This window comes from Mytilus trossulus, chromosome 2 (genome assembly GCF_036588685.1).
Source record: "Mytilus trossulus isolate FHL-02 chromosome 2, PNRI_Mtr1.1.1.hap1, whole genome shotgun sequence".
Taxonomy (NCBI): Eukaryota; Metazoa; Mollusca; class Bivalvia; order Mytilida; family Mytilidae; genus Mytilus; species Mytilus trossulus.
This window is the reverse complement of record NC_086374.1, coordinates 16,624,083-16,652,051: the sequence shown is the minus strand read 5'-3', so window position 1 is coordinate 16,652,051 and position 27,969 is coordinate 16,624,083. Positions and strand designations below refer to the sequence as shown.

General features: G+C 31.5%; 1 protein-coding gene across 1 annotated transcript; it reads left to right on the top strand.

Moving 5' to 3' along the window:
* On the top strand, window positions 1-27,168 carry LOC134705632 (excitatory amino acid transporter 1-like). The gene is made up of 8 exons (XM_063564352.1): window positions 1-553; window positions 11,439-11,481; window positions 13,904-14,063; window positions 18,338-18,524; window positions 23,100-23,333; window positions 24,705-24,899; window positions 25,153-25,287; window positions 26,773-27,168. The coding sequence occupies exons 1-8, from the start codon at window positions 42-44 to the stop codon at window positions 26,951-26,953; spliced, it is 1,647 nt and encodes a 548-aa protein (XP_063420422.1). The 5' UTR covers window positions 1-41; the 3' UTR covers window positions 26,954-27,168.
* Window positions 27,169-27,969: the final 801 nt, after the last annotated feature.

The following is a 27,969-nucleotide window of genomic DNA, read 5'->3' as shown; positions in this document are numbered from 1 at the left end:
TCGTTTATATCAAAAATATTTTGATTGAAACTAGTTTTTGGATGTTAAAAATGGAAGATAATAGAATTCCTCAAAAGGTAGACACTCATATAGTTTTACCGATGGAAAAGGTAGAAGAAGAAGACGAATCTTGCAGAGAAAAATGTCATAAAAATATGAAAGAAAATCTTATTTTACTTCTGTTGTTTGGATCCGTTGTTTTTGGATGTGGTTTTGGTTTTATCATACGAGCCTCTACAACAATGACGAAGAGAGAAATAATGTACCTCCAATTTCCAGGAGAAATTTTAATGCGGATGCTGAAAATGTTGATTTTGCCTTTGGTTATCTCAAGTTTGATAGCCGGCATTGCAGGACTTGATGCCAAAGCTTGTGGAAAAATTGGACTTCGTACCATGTTATATTTTGGAGCAACAACTTTTATGGCCGTGGTTTTGGGGATAATTATGGCTGTCACAATTCAACCGGGTAGAGGAGCAAAACGTACAGATCTGGCACGATACGGAAGCACAAAAAAATTACACGCTTCAGATACATTTCTTGATCTCATTAGGTAAGTATTCAAAGTTATAATACCTTTCTACTTAGAACCTACATACACTAACAGGTGGAGGCTTCTATATTATATATTTTGTTTTTCAACAGGAAATGATCTACTCTAGAATATGTCCTCCAACCACTTGATTGTATGGAATATTTTATTCAATTTTGTACAAAGTGTAATGAAACTCACACTGTGAGGGGAAAATTTTTGAAAATATTTATTACTTATATAATATTTTTTTCGTTTGAATTAAATTTGAATCTCTTGTTTAGATTCTTGTTGTTCATATAGCTCAACATATATTGTACACAATTTACACAATCCTGACTTGTAATTGATTCGGTTGAAGCGTTCCTGGTGAAGGTAAATCTAGAAGCATTTCGAGATTTCGGGATTTAGAAAGTAATATAGTGTTTAATTCATTGAATAGCATTTCTTACCAATATTTCCAAACAAGAATCAAAATATTATCTACGGCTACGGGTAGATATCATTAGTTGTTTCAATACTTAAAACATTAAATAAACAACTAAGTATACACAGAGACTTGATGTTCTTTTTACCCTTCAAAATATAAAATCAAAAAAATACTGAACTGAGTAAAATTCAAAACGGAAAGTCCCTAATCAAATGGAAAAATATATAACAAACATCCAACAAACAAATAGACACCAACTGTCATATGCCTGACTCGGTACACACATTTTCTTAAGTAGAATATGGATTAAACCGAGTTTTAAAGCTAGATAAATCTCTCACTTGATGACTTTCTTATACAATTCCATTATATTGACAACGATGTGTAAACAAAACAAACATACACAATACGTAAACATGTACAACAAATTTACCTTTATACACGTGTTTTATACAAGGATAAATAATAAGAAAAATGATAATATTTTAAATAAAACAGTACCAATTTGTCTTCACCAGATGCGCATTTCGACAATACATATCTCTTCAGTGTAGTATTGCAAGTTTCATTGTAATTATTAAATGAAATATCAGTATTTAGTACAAATATAATCTTAAAGCAATTCTACTTCTATCTTATTTTTGGGAAATGGTTTTAGTCATTCAAATGTGACGTCATTTTGTTTTAGTACTGTTTTAGATTTTCATATGTGATTTCATTTTTTGTGCTTTTTTACAATTTCAAATGTGACGTCAGTTTTTGCGTTGAGGCTTTGACTAACTCGACTGTGCATTTTTTTTTGTTGGATTATGTTGGCTTATGAAATGTATCCGGTTTTTTTCTCTGTAATTAGTTAATACTTCAATTTAATCATGTATATCTATTATTTAGTCATTTTTAAAAATCGACTGTTTGCAAAAGTATATATTATAAAAATAATCAGGATGTTTTTATTTCAAGCAAGAGACTCTAGCCGTATTGGGAACGGCTTTTTTAAAACTTTTTTTCAACTTTGTACTTGTTTTTGCTTTCAAACTTTTGTATCATCTTGGCGTCGCTGGTTAGTCTTGTGTGGACAAAACGCACTTCTGACGTATTTAGTTTTAAACCGGGTGCTTTTTGTTAAGCTATTTTTCGTGTTTTTCTTTATCCTATATGTACTCCTATTTATTTGTATTGTAGTCCGGTAATGTTATGTTGTCATTTCAATGTTATATTTAACATTGCCATTAAAGCGGGAAGTTTGGCATGACACAAAACCAGGTTCAATCCACCATTTATTTTTCTTTAAAAATGTCCTGTACCAAGTTAGGAATATGGCCATTGTTATATTATAGTTAGTTTCTGTGTGTGTTAAATTTTAACACTGTGTTTCTGTTGTGTCGTATGTTTCCTCTTATATTAAATTGTGAATTGACATTACTATAAGACGTGTCATGGTACTTTCTATCCCAAATTCATGTATTTAGTTTTGATGTTATATTTGTGTTTGTCTCATGCTTATTTCGTTTCTGTGTGTGTTACACTTTTAATATTGTGTCGTTGTTCTTCTCTTATATTTAATGCGTTCTTCAGTTTTAGTTTGTAACCCGGATTTGTTTTTTTTCTATCGATTTATGAGTTTCGAACAGCGGTATACTACTGTTACCTTTATCTAAGTTGAAAAGTTTCTGTGAAAATATCTCAAAGAAAAATTCAAGACTATAAAATATACACGATTTGATACTTATTTTTCCCACGGACTATTATCTTATGAGCTAGCACGTTAAAATTTCTATTTAGCATGTCGGTCTAGAACAGGGAAGTTCATGTTGACCAGCCATCCATTCATCTATAGTTTGTATTATACCGTTAGTATAGGTCACCATACGGTCTTCAACATAAAAAAAACAACAAACTCACAACGTATAGTCAGTTATAAAAAGCAAAGTCTATTATGACAAATATTTCACGAAAAAACAAATACGATTTAAATTTTGGTGCCCTTTATAGCTTGCTGTTCGGTGTGAGCAAAGGCTCCGCGTTGAAGGCCGTACATTGACCTATAATGGTTTACTTTTATAACTTGTTATTTGGATTGAGAGTTGTCTCATTGGCACTCATACTACATCTTTCTATGTCTATCTATACACGAACCAACGATTACCACAGAGTTATAAAGTCATGTCTTTGGAAAAGGTACATAACGAATAGGGCGAAGTTGAATAACCTTATGTGCGCTCATTCCTTTCCTTGACCAGGAATATTGGGATAACATATAAACAACATTTAACAAACGGAAAAAATCAGATGAAGATAGCTTACTCTATTAGATAATTACGGAGCACAAAAAATAACTTTTTACATCAAAACAAAGACACAAAGTACCGATCTAAAAGTATCTATGAATTTCGCGAAATGACGTAATGAAATCAAAACAATCTTTTTTATTGGATGTATATTTCCATGGTCATTAAATATTACTTCCTTCAATATTGGTCCAATAAACGAAAAAGATTATATTTGATTTGAAAAAAAGTCGTGTATCGTTTCTTTTGGTCCTACTATATATAAAAAGGTCAATATTTTGTTTAATTGATAAAACGCTTTTTTGAACTGACAATGATCGACTTTCTACAGTAAACGATTATCGAATTTTTCATTGTTAATTTATCTATTAACTTGAGTGATTTGAATTGCAAAAGCTAAAATATTAAAAAGAAAAATACTTTGGTTTTTCTTGTTGAACCTAACTAAGTTACAAAGCTGCGTATTAAAAAATCATCAAAAAGGATAATCACAAACATACTAAACTCCGAACAAAACTCAAAACGGAATGTCTGTAATCAAATGCCAAACTCAATAGCTGAAATACATCAAACGAATGCCGGTCAACAACTGTCATATTCCTGAATTGGTACAGGCATTTCTTATGTAGAAAATGTTAGATGAAACCTGGTTTTATAGGTAGCTTAACCTCTCACTTGTATGACAGTCGCATAAAATTTCATTATATTATCAATGATTTTTTTAACAAAACAAACAGACATAATAGGTAAAAATGTCAAAAATAGGGGAAAAGCAGTAAACATTGTGCTATTATCTTAATCAGTATAACAACAAACCGAACACTTTCTCAGAAGAAAGGTGTGGTACACGAAGAACAGATTTTTGATTATAAAGATACTTATTGTATTAAATATAATATATAATATATTGTAAAAAGTTGTCAGGATTTCGACCGGTGTTTCGGTAACAAAGGACTATTGTAGTGACAAGAAGAGTTTTGTCTAAATCACTTTTTTTTCAATTAATGATTTAAAGGGAACACTAACATATAGAACATGTTAAAGCAGGTAATTCCAATATGCAATAATCAAAACAAATAGATAAACAAATCAGCATTTTTTTCTCCATTACATTGCAACGTGCACATGTCTACTTATTTTTCTTAAACATCAGACCATTTGATATACAGGACGGTATCGAAGTTTTCAAAAATGTAAGAAAGGATTTCATCCCTTGTTTTCAATGTAAACCACTTGGAAACTTAATAAGATAAAGTTGATAAATTGATTACGTTTACATTGTCTCGCACTATTTCATTTATGTTAAAATCATTGCAACACATATTCTATTAATTTTACCTGTTATACTGATAACATCAGTAATTAGAGTTTTATTATACCATACAGTACAATGCACGTAAAATTAAGTCTGAATTAAGGATGCATATCTTATGAAATCTGTTTGCATCTCACAGTAAAGAAACTCGTTTGGTAAACTAAAAATATCATAATATTGTTATTCGTTCTATGAGTTTGGTTAGTACAATAAACATTCACTATATTTTATCGTTTGAAAAATAGCTGTCGGTCTTTTTTTTCACCGATGTTATTTGATTTTCACATTGGTATCTTATTGCGTTTTTAATAGTTAAGTTGCAAGTCATATGACAAAATCATACTACTTTGTTATCCAGATAGCTTATTGTCTGTAGTTTATGTCGTTCACATTGCTTATTGACAACACAAGACCTAGATAACCCAATATTGGCACCAACATATTCGCATTTTTTTCCAAAAAATACATAACACAAAAGTTTACAAAAAACAAACTCACAAGTTTTTAAACACGAAAGCCCTCAAAGTTCCCCCTTTTCCGACCCAACGGGTGACTGGGGAATAGGTATATGATCACTTTGGTCTTTTCCCGAGGAGCAGCAAAACCATTGCCAAAGTGGGTTGTTCGTTTGATGGGATGATATCAGATTTTGTCTGATATAACCAAGATTAAGTAATTACTTTGTGTTGAGAAGGTCAATGATCTTGAAGCATGCTGTATGATACTGCATTAACTTCAAAAGAAAATATAATCAAGGAATCAATGGCATCCGTGTCAAATAACAATTTATGTTTTTTTTTTGTATTTCGCTACTTAAATGATGATATCTAGTAGCAGTTACTTGCTACTAAATACGATACAAAATATTATACCTAAGGTCCGTACATATAATTCGGCAACCTTGTTTAAAAGATTGTGTTAATATTGTCTGCTTAATGTTTGTTCGTTTAATATTGTGCGATAAGTAAGCGTGATTATATATTATCTTTCAACATTATATTCACACTATACTGACTTCATCTGAAGGAGTGTGTGTTTGTTTTTGTTGCATGGTGGTGTTCCTGTTGTTCCATTGTTTTCCCTTTATAGTTTTGGTTTTTAACCCGGATTTGTTTTTTCTCAATCGATTTATGACTTTTGAACACCGGTATACTACTGTTGCCTTGTAGATCCTCAATGCTCTTCAACTTCGTACTTGTTTGACTTGATGAATATTTTGAAATGAGCGTCACTGATGAGTATTATGTAGACGAAACGTGCGTCTGGCGTACTAAATTATACTTTTATGAGAATAATGTTCCAACTCACTGTGGTTCCCTCTTGGTCTTGAAGGTTTTTTCGTACTTCAGTGCTAAAACGGACTTGACTTTCAAATTTTCGACTTTGAGCGTTGCTAATGAAAGTAAGTAAATGAAAGCATGTCGGGAGGCTACAAATTATAAAGTGTTATTCTCATTTTTCGGTTGTGAATGGTAAGTTAGTCAATTTTTGAAAATGTTCGTGTTCCGTGGTAACTTACTTTCAATGTCAAAGTTCGGCGTTAACATCTCAGGAAATCTTTGGTAGACTAAAAGCACGTCTTGCTTGCATGATGTTCATCCTAGTATCTTTGATGAGTTTATTAGAATTTCATAGTGTAACATCTGTTAGAAAATCAAGGAGAAACGTGCCAAATGTGTTCCATTCATTTGAATTTATTGTGTTTTCCCTAATCGTAAAACCTTTTTCAAACTAAAGATAAATAGATTGCGTTTACAAGTGGAATAGTGTTATTTGTATTTAATTTTTGTTATAAATGCTTAAAAAAATCCCACTTTTTATGTTGTATTTATATTGCTATTGCAGTTATAAATGACAAGTTGTAATAATGTCGTTTAAATAAGTAAGCTTCTTTATCTTCATACATTCGTTTGATGTGTTTGAGCTTTATATTTTGCCATTTGCTGAGGAAAATTCAGTTTAATTTTTTTTTTCGAAGTATGTTTTCTTGTTGTTGCTTTTCATTTTTTCTTACAAGCGAACTATCTGTGACATCACTTAATCATACCAAATTTATCGTCCAATTAATAAAATCTTAGGTTCTAGTCGTTCAACGTCATCACTTCTACAAGAGGTCGTATGGGACTTGACAACTTCTTAACAACTTTCTATCAACAAATTAAGTCGGTTCTTCTATCAATATTTCTTCTTATTACTCGGAATAACGTGCAAGCAGATAATGCATTTTTCATTATATCTTTCATTTCGGATCCGATATTGATCCGGTCGCATCAAATTCATTTATATAAGTTCTTTTCTCGTATCATTGATTAGAGATCAAATAAAAATCTTCTTATTTTTCTGTTTGGCAGTACTTAACGTCATTTTATTGAGTATATTCTTCAATAATTTACGGGCGATGGATCTTTATAAATGAAAAATGACAGTGCCGCGGCACATCATTTCCGGTATTTGAGTTCTAATTTTGAAATATATTTGTGTACCGATGTTAAGGAAATTGCATGACAGGGAGAATAAACTCATGACCGACATTCATTTAGTTATATTTTTCATCAAACATTGATGGATTTTTATATAAAAGTATCAATGCTGTATATGTAAATTGCCATCGTTAAAATAATGAAAAGATCTGTTCGATATTATCCATTGATCATACAACTCTTTTTATTCCTGATTATCTAATTAATCAGCTTATACCAATTTTTGATATAAGAATAATTGACTTTAAAGAAGGGAAAATATTGACATGTACATGTATGTACAATCAAATTTGCATTGGCGGCCATGGTCTAATTTAAAATAATGAATAATTATGCACCTTTGTAAACCATTAAGACATATGTATTGTAAACTGTGTATGTTTTACAGCTTAAAAAAGTTTCGTCAGTGTAAAAAAATGTTTTACATAACCCGTTACACTAGTGTCCTACATTGGTAAATAAACTCATCATAGATACCAGGACTTAATTTAGTACACTCGCCAGACGCGCGTTTCGTCAACAAAAGACACATCAGTGACGCTCGAATCCAAAAAAGTTAAAAAGGCCAAATGAAGTACGAAGTACACCTTACACAACAAAGATCATCTGTGTGACATATATTTACTTGCAGTTTACGTTAGTATCAAATATATTTTTAACGTTTACCAAATCTAAGCTTAAAAGCTTGCATCTCATATTTATCCCAGTGAACTTGAAATCAATGATACTATCGACATCAGAAAATCTGCTGCACTTTGATCTTTTTATCGATATCGACACATATGGATGACGTCAAACTGGACTTTGATACTAACTTACGCGTGATGATTTCAACTTTCCAATTGTCAACATTTCGTTCCTCAGCAATAACATATCCTTTGTCAAAACGGATGGCGCATACCTATCTTAATGACATGCCATGCTCGTGCATGTTCACACTTTACAGTCTTCCTTAGCAGGTGTTTGCTCCTGACCCTAACCCTCCTCCATCAGAGCTATGAGGCTACACTTATGAAATTGACACAGCATAAGTTTAACGGTAACCATCACGAATTGATGACCGATCCAATGTGTTTGTGTCATTTACTAAATCATATCGACATGTTTTGCTCAAGGCCTTTTTTCCGTTGAACATTTGAAGTCCATACTCGAGTGGTTACCATATTGTTATGTATCATGGTTTATAGCCAACGCTATAATGTTTTATTAAAATTATATCTGACTGATAAATTCAACATCACTTACCGGCTTCTTGATGATATTATTCTATGAAATGATATATATATCTCAAAAATATGTTGCCGATATTTACCTAAAGAAACTTACTTCAAATAAATTATTTATAAACAATAATAAATGTCAATTCGATCCTTAGATTAATATTTCAGTTTGACACAGGAATCTATAACCGTATTCAAAAATATACGACAAAGTTGAAAATTGTCATTCCCTATTCTTTTCTTTTTCTTTTTCTTTTCCGAGAGGAGACTTTCTTAGGTAGAAAGATAAGAAGTTAGCAATATCCTTTAACTTTACTTTCTGCTATACAGACGATGTTCTCTCACGAAATAATTCATAATTTGATGACTGTTTTGTCGAATCTATCCCATCGATATAGAGATAAAGGATACAACAGATACAGTTAAGTCTTACTCATATCCTGACTTACATTTAGAAATTGACAATAAGGGTCGGTTGAAAACAAAAATTAACGACAAAAGAGATGATTTCAGCTTCCCAATTGTGAATGTTTCTGTTTGTCGTTTTATGTTTTAGCCATGGCGTTTTCAGTTTATTTTCGATTTATTAGTTTGACTGTCTTTCTGGTATCTTTCGCCCCTCTGTCATATGAGTTGATGCAATTTTACGGTTTAGTATATCCCAACTCGTCCACCCGTGTATCATTACTTTATATTTTTCGAATAATGCAATCAGTTTATAACTTACAAAGTCAGCGAATTCGTTATCACAAATTACTTCTCAGCCTTCTCTTAATTCTTTCATTGATACACATAATTTTGTTGGAAGTTTTGTACCTGTAGAAACGGTGATGTTGTTTATATAGAACGTAATTTATATACAGTCCAAAAAAGCTTAGTAGAACTTTAAAGTAACTTATTCTTTAGATAACCATTCAACAATGTAATGTGTGTGTTACATTTTAACGTTGTGTTTTCGTTGTGTCGTTTGTTTTCTCTTATTTTCGAGTGGGAATTCACATTACTATAAGACGTGTCACGGTACTTATCTATCCAAAATTCATGTATTTGGTTTTGATGTTATGTTTGTAATTCTCATAGGATTTTGTCTAATGCTTAGTCCGTTTCTGTGTGTGTTACATTTTAATGTTGTGTCGTTGTTCTCCTCTTATATTTAATGCGTTTACCTGAGTTTTAGTTTTTTACCCCGATTTTGTTTTTTGTCCATGGATTTATGAGTTTTGAATAGCGGTATACTACTGTTGCCTTTATTTAATGAGCTATTTTAATATCACTTTAATCAATACAAAATTTGATTGTATTACCTATAAAGTAAACATTGTTATATAGTAAAACAATGTTTGGACGTTTAGGGGCTTACATTATGTCAGTACTTGTTTATTTTGCATTGCACAGGATGATTTTTCTCTGACAGTTTATGGAGTCTTTATATTAATCCCGTTGGATATGTACTGATTGATATTTAAGTCTAATATGCATGGGGTTTTGTTAGAAGTTAAAAAAAACCGCCAACATATATAGAAACGGGCCATTCGATTACAAATACCATATTGTACCGGACTTGGTACATGCTTTCTTAAGAATGCATCACTGTTGCAGGTAACGAGATAGTTGGACAACCGCTTACAGTTTAAACCCTACCACACTCTGTACATTCATGACTTAAGTAAGGAGCCAATAATTAAATTGTTGTCGATTGTTGCTGTATATTATAAAATTAATATTTAGTTTCGTTGGTTAGTTTCCTCATTTGAATAATTATCATTTGCATTCCGGGGCGTTTTAAATGCTGCTATTCGGTATGGGGTTTACTAAATAATTAATGCCGTTTTGGGACATTTAGTAGCGAAGATTAGCTTAATTGTGTCTCTGTTTGAAATTTGTCTTATTATCAATCATAACACATCTTATTTTTTTTAATGCTTAATGTTCCGACATGACATAACGTAAACCAATCTTAACGAAAAAAACACTGATTTTCAGGATCTTGAACTTGGACATATGCTTAGTCTGCAAAGCTAAATCCTCAACTGGGACATTGTATAACATATTAACAATGTTTTCATAATTTGTTTATATCAAATTTCTAAAACATAAAATACTGTGGATTCATTGGTATTCGTTGGATACCAATTTGCGTGGATTTCGTGGGTACAAGAGAACCACGAATTTATATGTTCAACGAATTACAAATATTCTAAAGGAATATATGCGGACTTTGTTAAAACCACGAAATTAAATATCCACGAATATACAGGTTTTCCTCAAACCACGAAAATTGATATCCACGAAAATAAATGAATCCACAGCAATACTGTGAAAGTACTTTTATTCGTGGGGTACCAATTTTCGTGGTTTTCGTGGATGACTTTATCCACGAATTTAAGTGTCCAACGAAATAAAACAACCATTGTCAAAATCAAGACATGGAAAGATCCACATCGGTATGTTTGACCACTGATATAATCTAGAGAATATATTGAATAACGCCAAATCTGAGAATACTTTAATAGCAGTCACAGAACTACAACCGCAAGCAGGATTATACCTATTTTATCTTTAATAACTTAAACTGTACAACTTTTGATCCTTTAATTCTCATAAAATATATTTTTGATCGATGAAAGTCAGATTTCCGGTAATGATATGCTAGTATGATAAAGTGTTATATCCTCATAGTTCTCGTACACATGTGGAAAAAACAGTTTCATGCTGGGCTTGATTTTTATAAAAATTATTTGACAATTCAAGATACGTTTATAGCATTTGTTTATGTTACTATTTTCAATAAGTGACATGTTTATGGCCTAATTGACACCTTTGATGGTTTTTTAATCTGTTGATCACTTTATCATGGGTTAATAAGTGTTATCACTACGATTTACACGGTCAATGTTTACTTTGCAATTTCCTTCAATCCAGACTATTCGAAACCTTTGTTTCTAAAGGCTTTAATTTTTCAATTTTTTTTTTTTGGAAAACAAAAATCCACGAATTTAAAAACCCACGAACATGTAAATATTGCTCAATCCACGAAAATTGATACCCACGAATTAAAGTACTTTCACAGTAGTTAAATATTTTGCTGTACTTGATTCATCCTACAATAGATATAATACCTAAAAACTGAATGTTAAATTTCGTATTAATGATCATGTTTTTTCTTATTTCAGAAATATGTTTCCTGACAACTTGATTGTGTCCTGTTTTACTGGTGTATGTATTTGTATTCATAAGATATTTGTACAATAATATAAGAGCATTTTTTGATTCGTATTAAAACAAATATTTAGTATAATAATTGAAGATTGTTTCCTCTTGCTTTTTTTAAATAACAGACGTACAATTACTATTTGGTTAAGTTTTGTGAACTGCGTTTTGTCTTTTTGGCGGTGTCCTTTTTTGTAATATATTGTTACCATTGTCTGTTTAAAGTCGACGTTTGATTGCCCTTTTGGTTATATCAAACTTTTTTTTTTAACACTTTGCTTTAAAAATTGTAATAATTACACCCAATACTAGTGAATGTTTGCAACATTTGTTTAATTTGTTTAATACAACAGTTAAAGGATTCCTAGAAGGTTTGAAAGACTTAACATTCGAAAAATATGTGCATATATATCAAGATGTAGTAAAAAAATCAATGCAAAGCGGTAACAAAACATGACGAGTTTGTATTAACTAATTCAAGTTCAATTTCATACTATTTTACTGAATTTCCTTTTTAAAGTCAAATATTGTTTTCGTTAATCAATCATTCTTTTAATGATTTCCCTTGATACACAGTTCAATGGAAACAAAGACACTGCTGTCAGTTACTTCGAATCTAATCTAAATGTTAGTTTTACATTACGTTGGTTTTTTTTGGGGAGAAGAATATACACTAATTGATACAACCAAATGCGTATGAAATTGAAATAAAAAAATCGTAATGAATATAAAACAAAAACATGACATTTTGTGTTCATATGATAACTGAAGACCTTTTTCAATGTACTAAAAAGTAAAATCACAAAAATACTGAACTCAGAGGAAAATCAATTTGGAAAGTCCATAATGCAAAATCAAAAAACAAAACGCATCAAAACCGAATGGACAAGAACTATCATATTCCTGACTTGGTACAGGCATTTTCAAATGTAGAAAAAGGTGGATTAAACCTGGTTCTATAGCGCTAACCCTCTCACTTTAATAACAGTCTCATCAAATTCCGCTACATTTACATGATGCGTTAAATAAACAGTCACAATTAATAAAATAGTCAAAATATGGGTACATCAGTCATCATCGTATAACAAGTTTAACAGGAACAATTTAACAGGACACAAAAACATCTACTATCTACGAACACATGGATTGATTTGAGTGTCTGACGTCAGAAAAATTATATACGTCACATAACATTTAACCATAGTGAAACTTATATTTAACTTGGTTTATATATTGCTAAAAGATGTAAACATTTAATAACATAATAAATATTGTCTTCTACATTTTTCCCATCTGGCAGTAAACATTTGCTGTTGGGGATACATAAACTCTTCGAATGGTCTGTATGTGGTTAGTTATCAGTAGTTCGGTATTGTTTTACGGGTACTAATTGATTACAAATTTTCAATCATATTTAATTAATATCTCACCCATGCAAAGATCTTATTCTTTCTCCGGGTTTGGCTATACTTTATGTCTGTTTTGGTCTTCAGTTCATCAACGTTCGTACAAGTTTTAAATAATTCGGCATCCAGCATCGGTAAAGACACATAAATTATTGAAATAAGCATCTGGTGCAGCAATGCAAATACCGTTAATATTATCACAACTACTTTTGCATTTATTTATATTATTATTGCATGAAAGACTTAGATTACAGATCTATTTCAAAAAAAGAATAACAAAAGTACCGAACTCAAAGAAATGTATCAAAGGGCACAATCAAATGCCCAAACACATCAAATGAATCGAAAACAACTGTCATGTTTCTAACTTGATACATGCATTTCCATATTCAGAAAGCGGGGGATTAAACCTCATTTCATAACTAGCTTAACCTCTCACATGTATGATAATCCCATATTGTTCAATTATATTCCATGATATAGATTAGAATGCTATTCGAAGCCATATCGTAAACAACACCTTCATTCCTTCATTCTTTCCGCTTGTCCTTCCGTCTGTCTGTGCATGTATCTTTATGTGGCTTTGATACATTAGTGTAACGCAGTTTATACTTTGTTTGTGGTGCTCTGGTTTTCTGTCTTTAATTCCACCAATATGCATTTATAAGATGGCATTTGATGGCAGATATATTCATTTGCATACAAACCCCAATACATATTGTTTCTATAACCGTTTTTCACAAAACAAATATATAGGAAGTTATAGTTAGTAGTCCCTAATTTTAAAATATGATATAGGAAGATGTGGTATAAGTGCCAATGAGACAACTCTCCATCCAAATAACAATTTGTAAAAGTAAAACATTATAGATCAAACCGAACAACCAGCTATAAAGACCCCCTAAATTGCTAGTGTAAAACCATTCAAACAGGAAAATCAAGTTCAGTTTATTGGAATTCACAAAACAACTTGCATATTTTTTATACAACCTTTAATGATATCGATATTTATTTTATTGCAGTACAGAACTAGTCTTCAGCCAGAAAACCAGACAAAGACGGTAATCTATTCGACAAATGACACAGATTTTATTGACAACTTAGCCAACATATCTAAATATACAGACAATATGGAAACTCTTGTTCTCAACTTTACAAATGGCAGCACCATAGTTAAAAAAGGTAACGTTTTTATATTCCAGGATGTAAAGGTGTGTACGTTGTCATTATTTTAGATTTCCTAAATCAATATCTTTTGGTTGTGGTTCTATAACCTGTACGAAATGTGACGCCTGTAAATGACATGGAAACCAGGCGTTTAAATTATACTTTATTTTTGCGTCCCTCCAATGTTTACGCAATGCATGTCCAGACGTCAACCAGGCGAAAACCAGTTGGAAACCAATCATAACAGATACGGTAACCTGGCGTAAAATTAGACGTAATAAGCAAATGAATACGCTTGATCATTGAATATACCATGCGTATTATCCTTACATAATATTACACTAACTTAAATCAGTTGGCATGTCAGTTAACTGCTAGTAGTCTGTTGTTATTTATGTATTATTGTCATTTTGTTTATTTTCTTTAGTTACATCTTCTGACATCAGACTCGGACTTCTCTTGAACTGAATTTTAATGTGCGTATTGTTATGCGTTTATTTTTCTACATTGGTTAGAGGTATAGGGGGAGGGTTGAGATCTCACAAACATGTTTAACCCCGCCGCATTTTTGCGCCTGTCCCAAGTCAGGAGCCTCTGGCCTTTGTTAGTCTTGTATTATTTTTATATTAGTTTCTTGTGTACAATTTGGAAATTAGTATGGCGTTCATTATCGCTGAACTAGTATATATTTGTTTAGGGGCCAGCTGAAGGACGCCTCCGGGTGCGGGAATTTCTCGCTACATTGAAGACCTGTTGGTGACCTTCTGCTGTTGTTTTTTATTTGGTCGGGTTGTTGTCTCTTTGACACATTCCCCATTTCCATTCTCAATTTTATTTAACCTTAGCTGTGTATTATTTATATTGATACAAATTTGTACTGTTGTTTAAATGTCTCATTGTTTGAAATCAACAATTAAAGAAGCTATATAAATAAATACAAATTAGACAGAACTGGGTCAAATAATTTTACTAAGTTGAAATACGAATTATGACAATTATTTTTTCTTGCAATAAAACTAGCATTTTGATTAAGTTGTTTTGAAAATTAATGTCATTTGGACTTGCAAAGAAAGCAAAGTAAATACTGCAATTTAACTTGTGAAAGATTTAAATTTTATTATCAAAGAATGAAGGTTTTCAGAAATTGAAATTAATGTTATAATAAGAACCTTTATTGTTATTTGGATGGAGAGTTGTCTCATTGGCACCCACACCACATATTCCTATAACTACTTAATTACTTATTTACTCACATATATTCAATTAACCGTGTATACTTAAGTACTACTGTCCTTTTATTTAACAATTTTAATTCATCAATTTGATTCTCCAATTTCAATTTCAAGTTTACTAAAAAAAAAAAAAGCACAACAAAAGCCAATTTCCCCTGAATATATGAAGCTGTCATATGTCCAACTCTTTCATGCTAATATCAGATAGTCAAAATTTTGAAAGCGTTGCGTTGCTATACTCTAATTAGTATTATAGCTTGAAACATATGACTATTGAAAAATTCTAAAAGTAATTGTTTGTCATATAAATTATTTTCCTCCGTTGGAAATTTTGATTTATATTATCATAATTAATTTCACCATAAAATGAAGCTATTTTAGTAATATGAACATTACACTACTTGCCGACTTGTTTCTTTATTATTATGAGGCTGACTTCACACAAGAAATTCTTAGTAAGAAGGATACGAAGATAGCGATATTCTTTAATTTACTTTTCGATATTATTAGTTACATATTGTGTAAGTGACCTACTATGATACATACAGGGTCAATAAATTCCATATGGGGTGAGAGCGTAGAATTTATCTTACCGACTATCTTTATTTGTTGAACTTATACCAAAGTTGTCTTATTTGCTATTATAACACAACTTCTTGTTTCTGTATTAAATTGTTCAAGTGTTCAATTTTAAGAATCTTCTTCAATTAATCTGCACTAAAAAACTAATGTAAACGACAATTATATTATAAACAACCTTGATATAACAGTATTAACAGAACTTTAATACTTTTAAATAATCACAGTGCCAAAGTCGTAAATCCACTACTAACCGTGTATTGAAATAAGCCCCGCCTCCCTACTAATCTAATATTGAATATACACGGTCTCCACGAGGTCGCTTTCAACCAATCATATTCCTAGAAATTTATTGGAGGTAAGATAAATAGATGATGTTCTTTCACTAAATAATTAAAAATTTTGTGACTTTGTGGAATGCATCTATCCCATCGAACTAGAGATAAAAGAGACTACAGATACATAACAGTTAAGTCGGCCTCATATCTTGAGTAACATCTAGAAATTGACAATGAGGGTCGGTTGAAAACACAACTTTACGACAAACGAGATGATTTCAGCTTTCCAATTGTGAACTTTCCATTTCTGAGTAGCAACATTCCAGCAGAACCTGCATACGGGGTATATATCTCCTAATTGATACGATATTCCCGTGCTTGCATTTCCTATCATGATTCTTTTGATAGAGGGTTTCTACTCACAATAAAGCTATTAAACGAGGAGATCCAAAGGGTGAAGATGAAATCAGCCCTTCATACGTTTAATGGACGCCATCACGAGTTGGTTGACCGTTATTGAATAAACGTTTCACACATGATATCGGATATGTTCCTTACGTTGTAACTAAAATCCCCTTCCCTTTCATGAATGTGACCTCATATCCAACTACAGCAGTCATCATGTGACTTTTTTGACGTCACACATCACCCGTATCAAGCCCAAGTAAATTGTATAGAAATGCATAGGGGCTTTCTGGAATCGATGAAATACATTACTTTAAGTTCATGTAGTAATTCCTCATATATTTAGAAATATAATTATTCCTTTTGGAACAGTTTAAATTTTGATCTTCTCCCTTCCAAATGCTTTTGAAAATTTGTCTTGTTGCCTCGATAGCTCACACTGTTAAATCATACAACAACGATAAATATTGGATTTTCTGTCGTCTTTAACCTTAGATTGCGATTTAAACAAAACATATGGAATAATTGTGGGTCTTTGTGCTTATTATTATATTCATAAATACTTGAAAAATCGTATATAGAATAGTTTAATTTTCTATTATGTCCCTTCCAAATTGATTTGAAAATAAGTTATTTTCAGAAAATCTGATATTATTTTTCAAGATGGCGACCAGATTGACAGCGTGGGGCGACATGGTAAAAATATAATTTGTACGATTTTTACAATGAAAATTAAATAACTGTTGGATGCTCGGGTTTCCAGTCATTGTCTTACCTTAAAGCAGCATGTAATCGAACATTGGTTCCTTTTTATCAAGCTTAAACATGCTGTTGTTATTTTTATAAAATTTTGAAAAATGGCCAACAAATAATTTTCAAACGTAGAGGATGTTCGACACTTATTTTGTTAATGCACATAATTAAATCTATTTTCACTGTTTATATTGCAATTAGATATGACATGTTATTGTAACTATAAGAATAGCCTGAGACATAGCTAGATTAAGGAGATATTAATTAAGTCATAACATCAACGTGATCAAAGAAAACAAACATGGCACCTAATCACGATGTAAGTTTTGACAATACCCATGTAGATGCATGTTTTGACAATACCTATGCCGGTTAGTGTTGTCCAATTATCAATGAAATTCTTTGCAAAATTATTTTATATACATAAAAGAAGACATCGAATGGATATAGACAGAGGTGAACTAAATCTATTTTTCAATTTTCTTTAAATAATTCATCAGGTAACCAGTAAAAAAATCAAATTTGAACCAGTCACATGCAGAGTTATCGAACGTTATTATGACTGTAATAGTTGCATATGACTGAATTAGACTATTTACCGGATTTGTTATCACAAAAGCAACACGACGGGTGCCACATGTGGAGCAGGATCTGCTTTCCCTTCCGGGGCACCTGAGATCACCCCTAGTGTTTGGTGGGGTTAGTGTTGCTTTTTTTTTTAGTTTTCTATGCTGTGTCATGTGTACTATTGTTCGTCTGTTTGTCTTTTTCAATTTTAGCCAAGGCGTTGTCAGTTTATTTTCGTTTACTAAGTTTGAGTTTGACTGTCCCTTTGCTATCGTTCGTCCCTCCTTTACAACAGTCTATATTATACTTCCGTTTATTGTTAATACATATCACAAACGCATCAGATTCATTTGATTATTTGGACTATTTCAAGGTTTAAAAAAAAAAACTTAAATAATATCAAAAGACTGATTACATTAACACATCTTGAATGCGTTTTCTATATATATGTATTTGTTTTCATTTTCTATTTCAGTTGTAACAACAACAATTGATAGTCCTGTTTCCGGAGAAACTGGACAAATTAATATCCTAGGATTAGTAGTATTCTCCGTGTTGATTGGTGTCGTTTTAGGTCGGATGGGACACAAAGCCAAACCTATCGTGGATTTCTGCACCTGCTTGACAGATGCATCGATGAACCTTTTTGTCGTTTTTATATGGTTTGTATCAAATTAAATGTGTATAATTTGTCACAAAACTTTAAAATATAGAACTTTTATTACGGAGAATGCATTGTCCTTCTGAAAATACTATGATTAAAATAGGAGGATTTCTCTCGTCTATTAGTTAGACCGTTTTAAGAGTGGTAGAGTTTGTGATACATTGTCTGAATGAGGACGTAAACATTAAGACAGATTTAAGAGTGGTCGAGTTTATGATACATTGTCTGAATGAGGACGTGAACATTAAGACCGATTTAAGAGTGGTAGAGTTTATGATACATTGTCTGAATGAGGACGTAAACATTAAGACCGATTTAAGAGTGGTCGAGTTTATGATACATTGTCTGAATGAGGACGTGAACATTAAGACCGATTTAAGATTGGTAGAGTTTATGATACATTGTATGAATGAGGACGTAAACATTAAGACCGATTTAAGAGTGGTAGAGTTTATGATACATTGTCTGAATGAGGACGTAAACATTAAGACCGATTTAAGAGTGGTAGAGTTTATGATACATTGTCTGAATGAGGACGTAAACATTAAGACCGATTTAAGAGTGGTAGAGTTTATGATACATTGTCTGAATGAGGACGTAAACATTAAGACCGATTTAAGAGTGGTAGAGTTTATGATACATTGTCTGAATGAGGATGTAAACATTAAGATCGATTTAAGAGTGGTAGAGTTTATGATACATTGTCTGAATGAGGACGTAAACATTAAGACCGATTTAAGAGTGGTAGAGTTTATGATACATTGTCTGAATGAGGACGTAAACATTAAGACCGATTTAAGAGTGGTAGAGTTTATGATACATTGTCTGAATGAGGATGTAAACATTAAGACCGATTTAAGAATGGTAGAGTTTATGATGCATTGTCTGAATGAGGACGTAAACATTAAGACCAATTTAAGAGTGGTAGAGTTTATGATACATTGTCTGAATGAGGACGTAAACATTAAGACCGATTTAAGAGTGGTAGAGTTTATGATACATTGTCTGAATGAGGATGTAAACATTAAGATCGATTTAAGAGTGGTAGAGTTTATGATACATTGTCTGAATGAGGACGTAAACATTAAGACCGATTTAAGAGTGGTAGAGTTTATGATACATTGTCTGAATGAGGACGTAAACATTAAGACCGATTTAAGAGTGGTAGAGTTTATGATACATTGTCTGAATGAGGACGTAAACATGTGTTCTCTGTGTTGATAGCGTAACAATATCTCGGTACGTAAAAGAATCCCTAAAACACTTTTCTTGGCATGGTTATATGCAATATTTTTATCAATTAAGAATTGAATACTTCTTTTTGTAAATTTATTGGGGTGTAAAATCGTTGACCGAAGTACATTTTGTATGAAGCGCGGAAGCGCTTCATTCTAAAAATGAACGCACGGTCAACGCTTTTAAAACCCTATAAAGTTACAAAAAGAAGCATTCAATACTTATAATTACATTTTTTAGCTAGGATCATGAAAACACGATTTTTATCCAGTTTTATTTAATTCACCTGTGCACTTTATTTTGGGACCTCGTGTCATCATGCATGATAAATGTTATTGTCTCATGCAATTGTTTACGGAATAACATGTGATGTGCTGTTAGCCAATCAGAATAACGTATTATAATGAAACATACATCTAATGTAATTATTAGATAGAAAATAACTACAAAACGATCGGAGAGCAACTTACTGAAAATAAGGCACACATTTCCTTATAAATTGTTTCTTCTTTTTGTCTTTTCTTTTCTTTAATCACTTTTTCCTTATATTTGTTTTTATGATGCATACGTGTAATACTCTTTTCAAAGGTTATAAAGTTTCAGAATAACTGATAACTGATGTCACACGTTATAATAACATCTATTGTACTGTTAAATATGATATTATTATAATTACAAGCTGCACTACAAAAGTACAGAGGTGTTTGTAGTGGTGAAGTTTCTATTAAACCATTTATGTCATAGACAGTAAGACTCACACCTATGTAGATTGAAAATTCTCTTGGGGAAAAGTACTCTATATTTCGTACATCTTTTCCATGAATTCAATTTGAACCTTAATCCCGTTGACAAAAGACATTAGCTGTCTTCCATTTTGCATGAGTTTACGAGGTAATCTGAAATACACTACCGACTATGAACATGGCGATTTCTAAAAGTAAATCTTTATGATGTTGATCTTAGCGATGTATGAAATGAAATTATTGTTGTGTTGGCTATAGTGATGGTACTCTTACCAGTAGTAAATTAGTATGATGCTGAATGTTCTAATGTTCTACAAGTAGTGGCTAAGATATTTGGTAGTAAGTAATGGTGGTTAGTAGAATGACGGTGACTACTTTAAAAGAGGACATACTTGACTAGCTGGTTGTGTTAATTCTGTTTTTTTTCTGTGCTTTTCTACCTCAGGTATAGATCACCTTATCTGTATTTGGCAAAACTTTTAGGAATTTTTATTCTCAATGGTCTTCAACTTCGTACTTTATTTGGCCTTTTTAAATCTTTTGGATTCGAGCGTCACTGATGAGTCTTTTGTAGACGAAACGCGCGTCTGGCGTATATACTAAATTTAGTCCTGGTATCTATGATGAGTTTATTTAGAGTGGTGGTTTTTATCTACTTGCGGGGCCTCGGTGGCCGAGTGGTCCAAGGTGTTACTACTGTTATACCTAGCCAGTCAACACTGAGATTGTTAGTTCGAACCCCGGTTGTGCGGGTGCACTCGATTCCAATTTTAATTGACTTGGATTGTCAATTTTCCTATCAATAAAAACTGGCCGCCACGAAATAGCCAAAATACAGTGCCTGAAAGGAGCTTTAAAGTACGAAAATCTAAAATCAAACCAAGCAATCAACCTGGCATTGAAGTTGTTTTCGAAATGATTGAAATTTTTACCGATATGCTGGTTTTGTTGTTCGAATTTTGTGTTGGCGTCATAGATTAAATGGCTGTTGATAGTGGTTGGGGTTATGTTAGAATTGTTATTGATTTGTAGTTGGTCAAAGTGCATTTGAGCTTGTATAGTCGAGAGTAATAATACTCATAAAAAATACCAGGATTCAAATTTTTAATTTGCGCCTTACGTTAAAAGAGCATTGAGTAACAAAAATTTCAGAAGTTTTCCAAATACAGAAAAGGTAATCTATTATTAATGCGGAATAATTATGACCATACCAATGATAATTGGCCATATCAATGATAATTGACCATATCAATGATAATTCATTTCAACACAGAATAAAAGTGATCAAAGGTACCAGTAAAGTTTGTATTGCTGTTGCTATGTTCTTATTTCAAAAGTGTTCACCAACTTCTGAAACTCCAATGATAATTACATTTGTTATACGTAATTGACGTTGCGTTTTCTACATCAGGAATCGCATGTACCAAGTCCGGTATTTGACAGTTGTTTTCCATTGTTAGCTTTTGATTTTGTCATTTTGTACAGGACTTTCCGTTGGAGTTCGGTATATTTTATGTTATTTTTAAATCGTATTAGTCAATGAATTTAGTTAAGCATTTCTTTTACCTGTCTTTCATGTTTATGGCCTGATTTGATGCGCCAATGTTTCTTTTGATATTATCAAATAACACAATATGAAATACATGTTGAGAGTAACCACAGATTTAAAAAAAAATCCTCCGAAAGCAATTACGGCTAACAGGATACATAAATCTTATTGATTTTAAATGCACTAATAAGAAAATGCAAAAATGTTTTTAATTTTTCTAAAATCTAAAACCGAACATAGATACAAAAGTGTGCATACAATACAATATTATTAGTCCAGTCAATCAAGCATACATTTGATCCTAACCCGAAAGTAATTGCAACAGAAGATTTTTCTGATATTTCATCAAGCTATAATCTAGATTTCGTAATTCATTAGTTGACCATTAATTGAATTTTTCAACATGTCAAGGTAAATAATCTCAAATTTAATAAATATAATTAAGCATGTATTCTTCATTTTGTGGTTTTAATTTTCTTACGATAAGTAAGTTGCTGAAAAAATATAATATACAGATATAAACAATACCAAATTTTCACATTATTTTTTTAAAAATGGTTAAAAAGCTTCAAATTTGCAATTGCTTTAATGAAAAATGCACTAAAAAAATAAAACTACCCATAACACTTCGGTTTTGTACATCTCATGAGCAGAAGATTATATAATTTTGTCAAATACAAACTTATAACCCCTTCAAAGTATCATACCTTACATAAATTTCAATAAAAACAACCAAAATCTGACAAAAAAAAGACTAATTTTTTGCAAGATTTATCGCCCCTTCCTATGTAAATTAAAAATGCTGATTTTAAGTTTTCCTCAAGTTAGATTTTATGGGACTTTTTTCTGTGTATATAAAGGGCATTATGCTTAAGATTAGAACTAAAACATTTTTTGTTGCAATTAGTTTGAGGTTAAATCTTAGTTTGAATGGATTATATACTTTTCGACATCTTGATATTTGCCTATCTTAAGTCCTGGTTCATTCATATTTTCAAAATTTGTGATTTCTTACACAAATTATAATAAAAAATTATATTTTCAGGTATTCTCCTATTGGAATAGCGTTTTTGATTGCTGGAAAGATAGTTGCAATGGAGGATTTCGGCATACTTCTAACACAAGTTGGATTATATTTCCTGACTGTGTTGATAGGCCTATTGATACATGGAACACTTATACTTCCTGCTTTATTTTTTATATGTACACGGAGAAATCCTTACAAATTCATTTACGGCATTCTACAAGCGATGGCAACTGCATTTGGCACCTCAAGCAGGTAATTTCGTTCAGTAGCCTTGGATAGCTTGCAGTAGTTTCGATTGAAATGTTTTCTATTTTATGTGCTATTATATATATTTGTGTAGAAAAATACAAATTATGTATTGCAGAATAACTACAATATATTTAAATTGTATTTGCAAAAAAGACCAACATTTTTTCCTATTCGATTCCGAGTTTCATCAATATCATGTCTGATGGTACCCTTTACCATTTAAAAAAAATCTTCGTGAAGTAAGGTTACGTGCATGTACTTGAGGATTAAAGCTTCCTATTGTATGAGGAAGATAATAATATTGATGATTTTAAATGTTGTCTGTGCTACTGTGTACGCTCTGTAGCTGAATTGATTATACTTATAACTATCAATATTAAAGCTTGGGATAAAAAGTTCAAACAACGAAGGCAAGAATGCGAAGAGAGATTTAGTAGGATAATGTCTCGACTAAAATAAAAGTAATCAGGGATAAAAAAAAATATAAGCACCAACACAATAATGATGGTTAAAAATAGAAATGTTTGCATGGATATAATAAAAAAAGAAGATTATATGTATTTTTGATAGAGGTAATTAACTGACCTATTTAGTATCATAGTTATAGGAAACCTCATCTCTGAAGCTCAAAACAGAACGAGACTGCGATCTAACAAGGATTAAAATTTTGTTACTAGTACTTAATTTTAAATTAAGGTAGAAATCTATAAGTATAGGTAAAATAATGTGTATCAATCTGCATGATCACCCTTTTTATCGAAGTCTGATGTCTCGATTTATCAAAGACCAACACGGTAAAAACAGTACATAATATATTTACAAATTGTATTGAAACCAAATTCTCAAGTTGTTCGAAAGTAGAACAGTGCATTTATAATAGAACAAGCAGTTATGAAACAAATCTTCTTAATTGACCGCATATGTTGTCTTGTTTTCAGATTAGATTATTGAACTCACAAATTATACTACGATTTTTAGACAGGATTTAAATTTCGTCATTTCGTCTCGTATGAAGAACTGATGTTGTATGTATAATCAAGTGCAAATTGAAGTGGGCAAAAACAAATTCCAATATATTCCTTTGTATATTTTTTGCTATTAAAGAATTCTATGTGTTAAATATATAAAATATGTTGCCTCAATAGTGATACGAGATTCCTACAAATATGCAAACTAAGAATATACTTTAACTAGCCTAGTGGTTGTTTCCTTAATAATATCTATTACGTAAAAGTTATCAGATTAACAGGACTAAATATAAAATAGTTTATGGTTATTTCACAAAGTCATTGAAAACATCAACAGTTTTCGATATATTGTAATCATAATTTCCTAACTTTCTTCACAAAATACATAGAAACATTATCATTTCAGTTCTGCAACAATGCCAGTTACCCTCCATTGCTTGGAACATAACAATGGCGTAGACCCTCGAGTGGCTGGTTTCGTCATTCCCGTTGGTGCAACAATTAACATGGATGGAACTGCTCTATATGAAGCTGTTGCTGCACTTTTTATCGCACAAGTCAATAATGCAACCCTCAGCTTTGGACAAATAGTCACAATCAGGTCAGTTGTTTTAATGAAGATACTAAAAAGGCTAATGCACTTTTAATGTGATTTTTTATTTTATTTTGTTTTGTAAATTTCTATTTTCATATTTCCTTTTAAAATCAGGCACTGAATAACAGGTTATTTGTTTACTTAACACCTTAGTAAAATCGAATATTATATTCTAAGTTGTCTTTCTTTAGAAACAAACTAAGGATATCAGATGGCTACAAATGGAGAATAAAACAAGATTTAATTTCGTATATTTCAGCATCACTGCAACTGCTGCATCGATAGGTGCTGCTGGTGTTCCACAAGCTGGATTGGTTACCATGGTAATTGTCCTTGCAGCAGTGGGATTACCAACGGAGGATATTACATTAATACTAGTTGTTGATTGGTTTTTGTGAGTATTTTTTAACCAATATGACGGCATATTATCAATCGTACATTTCATGATTCCTTATAACCATCGAACAAATTTGTGTATCTCTAATTATACGCAGATATAATCAACAATGACATAAAACCACTTAAATTGTAGCTTTGCTATACATTTTGCATAATACAATGAACCTAAAACACGTTGCACACGACAATAACTGTATAAAACAACGAAGTAACCAGATTTCGAATCTGATATAATACTTTGAATCTTCAACTTAATTAATTATATCGACCTGGATTCCTTCGACGATTCTAATAAGAATATGAAGCAATTGAAAAAGGTGCATGTCATCGTAATTAAACAAGGGCACTAAATAATGCATTAGATAACAATGGTATTACCTTTCTACATTTAATTATTGACATTTAGAAAGGTAAAGTATGTCGAGGAATCAGTATTTAATTAAACAGAATAGTCTTCGATCTAAATTATAAATCAGACGGAATGCCTTTTTGGACTGAACATTGTTAAACACTCTCCTAGAAAGTGTCTTTCATGTAGTTGTAAACAGTGCGTAAACTGTGACTCTGAATGCAAAGAAAATTATACAAAAGAGTGTTTAATATCATATTTGTGTCGGGGGAAAAAAGATTCAGAAGTGAAAAATAACAATCGAGATTTGTACAGTTCCAAAACATATTAAACAATTCATTCAATTAATAGTGAATTAAATAGATAGGAAATAACAATTACAAACCAATCAACAAAGAGCAGGTCATTCTATTGTTAAGTGAACATGTTTTCAGAATGATATATCATTATATCCTTTTCCCCAAAATGCAATGGGTCTATATATATTCATTTTATTTACAAAGAACGTCTTATCACAGTAAAAGTTTCACGGAAAGAGTATATATGCTGTTGATTTTGGAGGATGGATAAATATTTATATTAACCCTGCAGTGTGCTTTTGGACTATTATAATTAAAACTATAACTATATCTTGTACCCAAATTAAGAAGGTGATGTATACTGTGCAACCACAAACACCAACTAGATATGCACTCAAAGTTCAATTTAATGTCTAATAGAACTAAGGGAAAAGTGGACAGAACGCTCAAAAATCACCTTAATTATCTCCGATGTGTCGGAACAGTACTGAATGTACCGCGATGGAAAAGTCAGAAATTGACTGAAACACTGAACATGATTAACAAGTTATAATTTATTACTCAGACATTTCAGATGATGATTAAATAAGAATGACCGTATCAGACTCAAACTCACTCAGTAGTGCTTACTACATTCAAGGGGCACAATACAGAGCCATTGCTGGTATAAATCTGACATAAATTTGAAAAAAATCTACTACGAATTGTATTTGTGACAGCGCTTACAAGACTGAAAAACCTACGGAAGCACGGTATTTCCATGCATGTAGTTAGTACCGCGTAAATATAAATATGCTATTTCGATAATGAAATTACTGTCTTTGTTTAACAGGGATCGTTTCCGCACAATGACAAACGTAACTGGTGACAGCCTAGGTGCTGGAATTGTTTATTACTTGTCAAAGAATGAACTACCTCCGCTACACACAGAAGAACAGGAATACGAAATGCATGTTGCTTCTAACAAGAGAAAAAGTGTTCCAAATGGTACCGATGCAATGACAGCTGTTTAAGGCAACGAATTCGTGAATATTCTACTATGTTCTTGTTTTATTTAAAAATATAAGACATAACAATAAGTCATTTAATCATTCATATTGCATACAAACCAATTAGGTGATGAGTAAAATATTTGAAAATATACGAAGTTTAGTGTTATTTATAATAACTTTATCTATTCATATCAATGAAAAGACATGGAACTTATATAGAAAAAAATTTGTCCAACGTCTATGTCGTACTAGTATTATTCTTTTTTTTTTTTTATCATTGATATAGTGTGTATAGTTCTTTATACGTATAACATTTGAACTTCAGTCGCAATACCAATAAATTATTTATTATTTACTTTCTTTGATTAACTACATACACCAACTTTGGAACGATAAAATAAATAGACAGAACTATATTTGACTGTTGATACTCATAACTTTTATGAAAATATGAAAGATGAACATGCTTTCTACATGTATCAGTTGGCATTTGATAGAAGATCATCTAATCGAAATGGTTTTGTATCAAAACGATTATATGTATCTGACAGAGGTAGAGGGTAATATCTTTTTGTTAACTGTTGTTTGTCTTTTTGTCCTTTTTTGTCACGTCATTTTCAGATTGGCATCAACCTGTATGTTTGAATATCTCTTTGATATCTTTAATAGTTCATGCGTAAGTCATCGGGGTTAAATTGAAAGACACATAAATATAAATTCAATGAGGTCGATGTTTTTTTGGTAATTTTTGACAAAATTAACCTTAGTGGATACTAAAAGTGAATTATTATTTCACCTTTTCACCTTCATCAATGATTGAACAAAACAAAAACATGTCTTAATTTAATATATCTCGTAGCTTTAAACCCTTTTAAAAACATTTGTTTATTAACCTCACAATCAATTTAGCTGCTCATATATGTAGTTATTTACACATTATTTTTACTACAGAATACCACTAACACATTTTCTTCTATCCATGATATTTTAAATATACGTTCAATATAAGTATACATACTCCTTAAACAACTTAAGTG